The sequence below is a fragment of the Anopheles marshallii genome, chromosome 3, assembly GCF_943734725.1.
Source record: "Anopheles marshallii chromosome 3, idAnoMarsDA_429_01, whole genome shotgun sequence".
Lineage (NCBI taxonomy): Eukaryota > Metazoa > Arthropoda > Insecta > Diptera > Culicidae > Anopheles > Anopheles marshallii.
The window spans coordinates 27,955,629-27,967,198 of NC_071327.1; the positions used below are offsets into that span (position 1 = coordinate 27,955,629).

General features: G+C 44.2%; 2 protein-coding genes across 2 annotated transcripts; one reads left to right on the forward strand and one right to left on the reverse strand.

The window, feature by feature from the left end:
- The first annotated feature begins 4,217 nt into the window (after positions 1-4,217).
- On the forward strand, positions 4,218-6,194 carry LOC128711215 (elongation of very long chain fatty acids protein 4). The gene is made up of 4 exons (XM_053806082.1): positions 4,218-4,275; positions 4,344-4,621; positions 5,612-5,774; positions 5,860-6,194. The coding sequence occupies exons 1-4, from the start codon at positions 4,218-4,220 to the stop codon at positions 6,192-6,194; spliced, it is 834 nt and encodes a 277-aa protein (XP_053662057.1).
- A 1,352-nt stretch (positions 6,195-7,546) lies between these two features.
- On the reverse strand, positions 7,547-8,805 carry LOC128715762 (elongation of very long chain fatty acids protein AAEL008004). The gene is made up of 6 exons (XM_053810675.1): positions 8,551-8,805; positions 8,382-8,462; positions 8,134-8,317; positions 7,985-8,051; positions 7,866-7,914; positions 7,547-7,786 (listed from the first exon to the last, which is right to left on the reverse strand). The coding sequence occupies exons 1-6, from the start codon at positions 8,803-8,805 to the stop codon at positions 7,547-7,549; spliced, it is 876 nt and encodes a 291-aa protein (XP_053666650.1).
- Positions 8,806-11,570: the final 2,765 nt, after the last annotated feature.

Sequence of the window (11,570 nt, forward strand, 5' to 3'; positions counted from 1 at the left end):
TAGTAGATAAGGGCCCGTTTGGAAAAATACAGGCTTGTTAACGGATTTTTGTTTGAAAAATACAAAGTAACACAAGATTGTAAATATAAATTAGAACTTGTTAGTTTTTGCAAATAACTTGTGCAATTTAATAGTTACATATTGGAAAAAAGCTTGTAGTTTCAGCTTTTGTAGGTGAATACTACTTGTGCTTGGACAAAAGAAGATGATAGTTGTTTTAACATGTGAGCACATGTGAGCAATCGAATCCATAAACTATTCACAACTCATTTAGTTCATCGCATGTCTGAATGTTTGTGTTTTTATTCTTTGGACATTCTGGATTTTTTTTTGACATCTTGAACATTATACTACGTTTAGGCGTAAGACGTACCTTTAAAGTAATAAGAATGAATAGAAAATGAAAACTGCATATTGTGCATGACATTTAGTGTATTATATCGAACGTTATGAGTTGAATGCTTGAAGGTATCACATAGCACAAATAATGTCACACCTTCTGGTAGCTCATTGAATATTGTAGAAATAATGTGAATAATGTTGCAGAAATAATGCAGAGTCGCAGTTTACAATCAGTTGCCTATTGAATATTTATTTGACTAAATAGTTAGAAAAACCCCAATTGTAAGAAAAAAAACAAATTTGATATGAATAAAACACTTATTCAAATTTCGTTAAGCGTGTTGTACGATGTGTGCTACCACTTTCGGACGATCATAATTCCAGCAGCACGAAACAGACAGATACCTAAAAGCCGGACCATGTAATGCGCTCTTCGCATACCATCCGAACAAGCGTTGTGTTTCTGATGTGCCAACAGGCCCGAACAGCAGTACAATTAATAACATTTGCTGCCAGCTGCCAACGTTTTGGATTTGCATTCGAATGCACCCACCCATATGCATCTTCTGGCGGGCGGAACGATCGGAACTGTTACATAGAAACCGTCTTAAGGTGTGGCTGTGTACGAGTGCGAGTAGTGTTGCATGTTCCCGGTAACAGTTTAAACAGTACCGTCTTCCTCGCGGTGGTGCCGCTTACGATACATTCCCGGATTAAGTGTACGGTAAACTCTAATCCTCTGCTTCTTCAACTGCCTGCTCGCTTTCAGTTTCGTCCAGTATCCTAAGCTGCCGGGAAACATCGTGCACGGGATGTGTGTACGGTTCGTCGTTTTGCGCTGCCGGACTGTGCCGGAAACATGGTCATGTTTTGTGTCCCGCAAGGCGCAAGCACACCCACAAATTGATCCTTGTGAACGATTACCTTTCTCGTCGCCCCGGTCCCCATCCCCCCGAGATGGCCACTCAGTATCAAACTGGGCCTGCTGGGAGACGTTTCGAACGAACGCTAACGGTAGCTGAAAATTGGCACCATTACAACGTCCCATTCTCGGACCGTTCAACGTGCAGACATTTTAGGCCATTTGTAATCTCCATTCCATGTCGACAACATTTTGCTTTCAATTGTTTCACCTCGCGCTCGGCATGGTTCTCGGTACCACCTTTAGCCGAACGGTTTTCATTTCATCGCTTATCACTCTCGACTCGGTATCTTTCTGGATCCATCATCGCAGGGAAAAAGCCTCTGACCTTTGTTACTGTATGCAAAATTTCCGCCGCACTGCCAGCGTTCAATTTCTAAGCGATCCCACGGGACGTTACCAAGGGACGTTACTGGAGATGAGACAATGGTGCGTTCTGTTTTTTTTTGGTTCTCGCAAATTTTGATCCCGATATGCATTCGCGAAACGAAATAAACGAGCAGATTCCTGTCCCATCGGTTGCTAATCGTCATCAAGTGGTTATTTACATCAATTGCATCGATTGTGCCACTCCGTACGGGATGGAATCGTAATCGGTCTTTCGTGCGAAGCAAATGTGCCAATGTGCGAATAGAGCACCGGCGGTTTTGCTTTCGATCCGGACTGGGAAACCAGGAATTGGGGAAAGAAGTCACGAAGCATTAAAAAAGCGGGCAAGCAAGCGTCCGATGCCGATGATCGTTACTGTTAAATGGTGCTAGTCGCATCGAGCGGGCATTTCGTGGACAATGGAAATTCGGTGCCCTTTTGCGCAAGGGATGAGCATCGGATTGAAGGTGAAACATTTTTGTGTTGATGGTTTTGTTGCGCTTTTGCGTTTTGCCTAGCACATGGTCGTCTTTTTGCATCGTTTACGAGGTATTTGAATTGAGCAGGTGCTTTTACGCGACAGATAGTGATAGTACAAGCAACTATCACCTCAACGTGGGCGTAGTGCATTTGTCATGACATTGGTATAGTTTTAGTTTGATAGATTAATTTCTTTTCGTTGTCGAAGTAATGAACAATTTTAAAAGTTCAATAGCAAGTAATCGAATGAAAGAACCAGTTCCAAAGCCTTCACATCAGCGATGTAAATAATTGCCTAAATTTAGGCGCAACTCTGCTATCGTTGCCAATTAAAAGCTTGTATGAAAAGTTGTATAGGATTTTGTTTCATAAGATGGGAACAACGTATTTTGGTAAGTAAAATTTTGCCTTTTTTTGATGAATATATTTTCTTACTTTAATAAATGGTTATTTGTTTGTCTCTCGAATATTGTGTAGCTATAAAATTAATCCAACTAAATGAGACAATGGGGAATTATTGTTCTCAATGAGGAATTATAAATGCTACAGAAAATAAACTAGTTATAGGATTTACAAGAATCGGTACATGTAATTTGAATGTAAAATTTACATTGCAGTTAAATAAAAAGACGTGTGATGTATACTTGTACATTATATGGAAGACACAGCTTAGTCTGATCGCACAGCGAGTATGATGTTGATTTAAAATATGTAAATCATACTAGAATATTCATGTTAGCATGTGCGAATTGTCTCTGGATCAAGATATGGTGTTAGTAATATTATTATTTTTTTCTTTTTTTAGAAATATTCTAAATGAAAGACTAAATATTAGCATTCATATACGAGTCTTCTATATGCGAACAAAGATCCATGGGATTTCTAATGGTGTTCGCTAAATGTATAACCTCATGCAAGAAAAAAAACGCATTTTCGTTCTTTCATAAGTTGTAATTCACCAACAATTGGGCTTGTTTCGACATAATCCAACCTTGAAATGGTTGATGCGAGTCCCTAACCGTACTTTTGATTCGTAGACTCATCAATGTTGTTACTATTTTGCACCTTGCATCTAGTGGAGAAAGCTCCGCTCATGAGATGCTAGCGGTTGATGAATGATTGTTTTCCGAAAGTGCACACAACCACTCGCAATTGTCATGGCATCTAACATGCAAAAGTCTGTCCGTACTGAGCACCCCATTTGCACGCGGCATTGCGCGATGCGGGAGCAGATATTCAAAGTGACTAAACCCGTTCGCCACAAACACAACGCGCGAGTCACTAAGTCAATCAGGCTCCGAACAGCCCAACAATGCGGTAAATTCTTCATCAACTCATCCAACTGTCTCCGCCGTACGCTTGCCATCCCCGTGCACCTCCAGCCACGGCCCAAAACCTTCGGTGCATAATCTTAAGTAACGAAACTTTCCCCTTTTTGCACATCCCGGTTCCCGTTTGTAGACGAATGGAGTCAGGCGGCTAGGGGACTTTCTTATGATCGGCTCTCAATGGTTTCCAAAGGGCTGTCAGAAATTGCAACGCCTGCAAGGGTAATGCAAAACGCAAAGAAAACAAAACCCAAACAGGAACAAATAAACGCGATCTGATCGATGTTAACGCAATTGCAGTGGTGAGCTCACGTGTGAGTACGCCTTTGCTGGACGATGTGGAGGAATTGAAAAGGGAAGCAAAAAAAAAAAAGGGACAAATAATCACTTTCCAGCAACAACAATACATCAGATCCCGGTGTGTTGTGGTCATGGTCGTGTCTCGCCGGGGTTGTAAAATCCTCTTCACTTCATCCCTTTTGGGACAGTGCAGGAGACGACAAATGAGGTGTTGTTCGGTGGGCAACCTGTTGGCCGTGGTCGGGTACGAGGGAAGGGTCACCGGTGTGGAAGACACTTTCCTCGGTTTCACTTTTCTTGCCGGAATTTCGCGAAACGGGGCCCTTTCGCGGTTACCAGTGTTGAACTTCCCGATCAGTCAGTCCGTGACGGTGCGCGAGCTTGAACAGAGCTGCCTTCGCTGCAAGCGGTGTTAATCCATTTTGTTTGGTGACAGTATACTTATTATTGAAAGTGAAACGTGTAACATTCGCAGGATGAGTAATTATGTGGAAAGAATTTCGGTGCAATACCACAATTTCTCCCAGGGTGCAGGTGCGCATTGATTCATAGGTTCTGGAATACCCAAGAGAGCGTTAACAATGTGTGTGTTTTGTGTTTAGATCCTCTAATCGACAGCTGGGCACTGATGCAGACGCCAACGCCGATCCTGTCGATAACGGGGCTGTATCTGCTGTTCGTCCTGTGGGTCGGTCCGCGTTGGATGGAGCAGCGTAAACCGTTCGAGCTAAAGCACACACTGATCGTGTACAATGCAGCCCAAGTGGTGGTATCAACCGCGTTCTGTCTGACGCCCTTCTTTACCGGCCTCTTTTTGCAGTACATGTCGATGTCCTGCGGTGAATCGATGACTGGCGTTAGCAAAGAGCTCCAGCTGACGGTAGGCAGATAATTAGCAATTAATTCCCACTCAACCAAAAACGCGATCGTAAGGAGGAGGAAGCTTAGTTACCGCGTCAGATCAAGCTTGTACGCTTGTGTTTGTTTTTTTGTGTGTTTGATGATCAAAATAGCACATGGCTGTATTAATGGGAGGCAAAACCCCTCACACTTTATGACGCTGTACGTCGGGCGGAGAGTCTAAGGTGCTCGGAAAATGGAGATTAGACTTTTGGAGCAGCCGTCCACAGTCTGCCCGGGTGGAGGTTAAACTCATTACAGTGATTAATTTCGTTCCACCAATGTGCGTAGCGAGCCGAGAGAGGTAGAAGTCTGCTACACACGGCCCAGGTTTTGTTTAATGCATTCATTTCCTTTGGCAGTTTTGCTTGGCGAATTCGTTTTGGGCATTCCGTTGGTGATTTTTTTTTGCCGAATCAGATGGTGCGATACTCGCTGAAGAAGTTTCCTGTTTTGATGTTTGGAGTTTTTGTTTCATTAACTTTTCTTCTGCTGTAGAATCGATGTGAATTTATACACACGACCCAGACGAGTTTCAATTTTGCCGCCAGATCATGAGCACCAGAACGTATGTAGTGTAATTTAGCGTGTGTTAATGCATGATTGAATTATTGATTCGGTTTTTTGTTTCGTAACGCCGTGACTTGGCAGAACTTTTGTGTGTTGTGAAATCGGATGATTTAATTAAGTCATTTGCGTCTTTATGATGATCATTGCTTTGCTTTGGTAGCTGGAATTGCTTCACATCGGCATAGGCATATCGGCATATCTTCATAGTTACACCCTTTTTTGTGCGGTGCAGTTGGGGTGTGAACTTTCAAGAATGTGTATTTTATACGAAAAAGTCAAAGAATACGATGAGCCTAGTTGGATGACTGTAATTTGGTTTTATTGTATTATCCTACACAAATACACAATATTTTAAAGGTATAAAGTTCACTCTTAACGACATCAACTCTCGCCCCGAAAGGTCTGGAACGGTGCCTGGATGTACCTGATGCTGAAAATCGTGGAACTGCTCGATACCGTATTCTTCGTGCTGCGGAAGAAACAGAACCAGGTGTCGTTCCTGCACGTGTACCACCACACGATAATGGTGCTGTTTACATGGTTCTATTTGAAGTACATTCCCGGTAAGTGAGGCACCCGAGGAAATTAGTCTAGAAATCCGGAAACTAACCCCAGACAACCCTTTTTTGGGCTCTCGTACCTATACAGGAACGCAGGCAGCGTTTATTGGTGTGCTGAACTCGTTCGTGCACATCTTCATGTACACTTACTACCTCATAGCGGCCCTCGGACCACAGTCGGTGCAGGAGAAACGTCTATTCGACAAGAAGTACCTGTTCTGGAAGCGCTATCTGACGACGCTACAGCTGCTGCAGTTCGGCATTATGCTGTGCTATTTCGTGCTCATCAACAGCATGCAGTGTCAGGTGCCGCGCGCATTAACGTACTTCTTCGTCAGCAACATAACCATCTTTCTGTTCCTGTTCATCAACTTCTACCGGAAGGCGTACCGGAAGCGGCCGATTAGCGTGAAGGTGGATTAAATAGGTTTAAGGAGCTTGTAATACACTTTATTTATTAAACCAGTAGTTAATGCGAAATAAAGTATGGTTTTAGTACTGCTTGAAGAAAAAAAAACCATCGGTAGGAATGTTGCTCTCTTAACGTACAGCCGGGATGCTGTTATTTGGTCGCGTGTGTTGACAGCATCATGCGTTCCCGAAATCAAACCGAACACCGCCGAAACCGGTTCTTTGTCTTTTCTCTCGCTCGATTGTTGGACTGTCATTGCCATACTCTGAACACGCAACGTTCAGATGCGGTCGAGCGTTTGGTTTCCATTTCGAAAACAGAGACAAACGAACCATCCCGTTCGCTCGATTGGAAGAAAAAGGTTTTTGTTTTGGGAGTTTCCAGGGGACGTTCGTAGTCCGGTTCGCACAACTCGCTCCAAACGCTTGTGCCGGTAGTTAAATTATGCAAACTAAACCTTAACCAATGTGTCTCCAAATCTGTGCCATGTTTCGACTGGAACGGGTGCGGGTTAAAATGGTTGGTTTTGGCAACAAGTCAATAATAAACAGAACGAAAGCGAGCAACAATAACCTGCGTTTAGGTAATCGTGCAGGAAGGTAGGTAGACGTGGAAAGAAGCAAATAAGATTGCAACTAGAAAAACTTGACAAATGACAAGTCGGTCAAACCACCATGCAATCGACCTTGGGAGTGTGGGGGGCGATTAGTTGCGTTTGGGATCGATACGTCTCTTACCTTTGCTGGTTTCCTGTGGCTGTGAAACAAAAGTAAAAGTATACTCCAACCATGGGAACGCTCTGGAGGTTTAGTTGTCTCTGGATACTTCAATCCAGCGGAGTATCTGGTTTCCAGTGACGTAAACTCTCGTAGCAGGTGTTTGAGCATATGTTTCAGTTGTATCATTAATTTATTTTTCTTTATAAAACGAAATTGTCTTACCGACTAATATTACACTAGATCGCTACCTAACCGTACGATTTCGGAATCGATCACTCGCCCCATGCGGCCTGTCCCCATTGAGCTTGGGCCTTCTTCGCGAGACTTCTCCTGTGGGCAGCCATCTGCAACACCAAACGTGCCCTCACACGCACAAGACGGAAGAAGGCAATCGGGTAACTAGTACGCACTAGCTATCATGGTACATTCAAGGTACGTTGAGACAACGGAACACGGTCCCGTCCACTGGTACAAGACGAGTAGCAGCAGCAGTCGGTACAATGGTCGAGATGTGGTTGCGGCATAGGAAGAGGGCCCGTCGTCACCCGACGTGATGGCGCTGTTTGATATCTATTGGTTTGCTGGTTTACGTGTTACGTTTGAAGACTGGTGGATCGGTGGCGTTGGACCGCTGGTGACATTTCTCACAGCTCCTTGCTGGCGACCTTTGGCGAGTTATTGTTTTCGATCGGTTTGGCGGTAGCATCGGTGGCAGTGACTTTTGCGGCGGATTTTTTCGAACCGTACGACTTCTTGTAGAAGTCATTGAACAGCATGTAGAAGAAGATCGCGTTCGGCAGGGTGAAGAAGACGGACCAGCGCGGGTAGCCGCAGTCGGTCCACAGCAGCTGAGCGGAGTGACCGAATGCCATACCGAACTGGATCTGTGAGAGTTGAACAGGAGGAAAGAAATATGCGTTATGCAAAGTTGGACACTCACCTCAGCAAATTTTCCATATTTACCATCTGCAGGTTGGTGATGTACTTCTTCCACCAGAGATATTTCTGATACCTGTAAAGTAGTTATTACGCAACAAACATTGTATATTGGGGAAAAGTATTCAGAAGATTTTTCAACTTACTGAGGTCCCATCGCGGCCATCATGTAGTACGTGTACATAACAATGTGTACGAACGAGTTGATCACACCTGCAAGGATCGTTTAAGAAAGAAGAAAACAAAAACATGAAGCAATCGTAGAAGAAACGCTCGGTCAAGGTTTCGAACTAACCAATAAATGTGCCGTGTCCTCCGGGGTAGTACTTGGTAGCGCCCCAGGAGATCATTGGCATGACGGTGTGGTGGTACAGGTGCAGGAAGGTGATCTGGTTGTCTTTCTTCCGTAGCGTGAAGAACACTGTATCCAGCAACTCCGAAATTTTGGCCAGGAAGTAAACGTAGCAGCCTCGGGCAACCTGTGAAGCAGTTATTGACCTCAGAAACACGGCTCTAAACATCCTTCGAATCGTACGTCCTTACCCTCATGGCGACGGGATTATCGTTGAAGTCTACCGGTTGACATCTCCAGCTGTAGTGTCGTAGCCAGGCACCGTCCAGACCCTGGAGTTTGATGAGCAATAGAAGAGGGCAAGAGATGTGTAAAGCTAAGATCTCACATCACACCACGCTCAGGAAGCTAATCACATACCTCAGCGAACAGATATATGCTGACTAGAACTTGAATGAAGTTGTACACGACCAGGGTCTTTTGCATCTGGAACGGTTTTCGGTTTGCCATGTACTTGGGACCAAAGTTAAGCACGAAGTACAGGTAGCAGGCAATGATGGTCAAACCCGGCACCGGGGACGATATCAGTGGCCAGTGGTTTGTCCGCGGATCGGCCAGCTCGGTGAAGATGAAGTCCCAGTAGTTGGAAGATGTGGTCGTATTTGTGGTCGCCATTTTGGGTTAGGTTTGTAGTTTTGGGATAGTTTTCAGACTTATAAGAAGCACACTGCACTGGAATCCGCAGTCGGATCGCGTGAGTTTTGTTTAGCACTTGATCGTGAACTGATGATGAGCCTAGCGAGCTTCTGCGGACAGCGTTGACATTGACCGGCTGTCCAAGTCTTTTGGGGTTGTATCTGATGGAAAAAGAGAGGGAAGAATAGGAAAGCACACACAGCGCGCGTTAATGAATGCCGTAGATCAATTACGGTAAAGGTGTGGCAAAGGCAAAGATCAACAAATGTCATCGCACTACGGGGGGATTTATTAACAATCACGTAATGCAGGTGATGTAGCAGGATTTCCTAGCCATGAGACAATTCTGCATTCATTGACCGTTATAATTTAATCAATATTCCAAAGCACACACATTCCCTGACAGATGAAATACATTCTTGTTCTAATGCATTCAACACGTGACACGGTAGCTTACAGGTTGTTGGCTACTTTTTATAAATGTATTTCCCCCTATCTGTACAGTGAAGACATTAATTCATGGGAGTAACGTATCATACAAGGACAACATACCGTTTTATGGTCAATGCATTAGAAAAGTTTTATATTTTCGCATTTTTATTCTTTTCTATTTGCATCAGATGGTATCGTTTCCTGCTTATAATTAACTTCCTAGTAGCTGATGTTGGAGAATCTCGCTGACATTTCATTAAGCATTCAGAGTAATATACTGTCACGTCGACAACTGGTTAAATGAGACGATACCGATATCAGTTAGCTACGCTTCAGCCGGTTAGAACCAGTTTGGAGCGTTTGTTTCCGGCACGACTGCTGAGTGAATCGCATTGGTAGTATGCTAAATTGAAGCATACGGAAAACGGTTCATATGGTTGTTGCTTTACCATAATTCTCGATTGTATTCAAGTGTTTAATACGTAGCGGTATCATAAAGGATGACACACGTTTGAATGTGGCCATGTCCGGTGTATTTGTATTCGCACATTGAAGATACACAGCGAAAATGCGATCGCCAACGAAAAGCGACGAACCCGCCGGTTGAAATCAATGCAAACATCCCAGCGACTTCAACGACCGTTACGCTACCGATCGGGAGTGTGCGCGATCGCATCTTGTGCCTGCTAGCAGATCGTGTAACGGCGATATCGTTTGACTACTGGTGGCATTGAAACATGGCGGTTTTACCATCTGCGGCCGGTTGACCTTAGAACCGGTCGGTAGATAGTTAGATTCCCCGGCAAAAGGGTTTTGCGCTACGGTAGCGGTGAGCATTGCAAAACCACGATCGATGTGACACTGTTCGTCACAAGCCGTGGCTTATGCTTGTTTACGACTTCCCATCGTTGCTGATTTCCCAATCCGACACAAGAACGTTTCCGAACGCAGCGCGCACGGTGCAGTTAGTTGCAGGGGAATGTTTAGTGAGGATGTGCCAGAACGTACCCGATGGTACGGCTAGCGACAGAGACCTTATGGGTAGGAAATTATCGCCCCACCATGCCCTTGACTTCTGTTAGCTTATGTTGATGTGTGACGGTGCGCGGAATATGGAAGTCAGCCATGTTTTGCAACATCATACCAGTGGCAAAGCGGTCTAAAATGTTTCTTCCGATCGATGGCTTTGGCTGAGCACACACAGCCTCGTCCAACTGATGGCAAATAATACAAACATGTACCGACTGACAACAAATGATTGTGGTGATTGATTAATGCTGCTGGTATGCCTACTCATCTTGCGTTTTGTTTATTTAGAATCTTGCCGGTAAAGCTTTCCCAAATTTGTTGTAGACGGCAATATTTGTGGTTAAATAAAAGTGACTGCAAAGTTATTGGTTTCGCTTTGTTATGATGGCAAATATAGCGTTTGCATTGGGTTTGCGCAACTGTTGCTTTTAATTAATGTACACAACACAGCTTGAAGTTGATTTGAACCGTTAAGGTAAGGAAATTTGTGTCTGTTGTTTTAAGATTACAAACGGATTCGGAGGTTTTTGAGCTCTAATGAGTTCTAGTGACATTTCTTCATGATTTCTGTCAAGATAGTTTTTCAACTTTAAATGACCGATACTGAAGTGACACAACTTGACGATGTGAAATCGATCGAACTGTTCACTTACAAGAGGATTTATAGTATTTCTGAGCGATTAATCGGTGTCGGTGTCAAAAATATCTAAGATCTATACCCTTGAATTCCCATGCGTCAATAACTCTTTCCCTAGGGCACTTAAAAATATTCAATGTCAGTGCGCTCCAAAGACAGGCAGGTGAAATGCAAACAGGCTTCGCGTACGATTTTGCTTTCAATTGAACTTGTCCATGCATCCGGTCGTTCGGCGTTCAAGAGAAATGACTGCAGGCATGGAAGGAGACGCAACAAGGGAGTAAATATTTACCGCCAGCCACAACCACCATGGAGGCCGTAGCTGCAGGTACGGGGTGCTCCGTAGTTTACGTCGTATGGCGTTGAAGATGTTCTTTGATGCCGGTGCTGTTGAAAAAAAAAACTGAAAATAATATTCATTCATGGGTCAGGGATGGGGGTGAGTGGCTGTCGCCAAACAGCAACCACCTGACCTAGTCTGGCCCGTCATCATCCGGACAGCTTGGGCAATCGGTTTCGCTTCAGAGTGTTTGTGATTGTTTGTAAATTTTTTGGTACGATTTCATTTCGTCCCAAGTGACACCGATCGTTGCGCAAATACCGGTGCACGTGCCGTTCGAGATGGTTGAATTAATTCTTAGTGCAA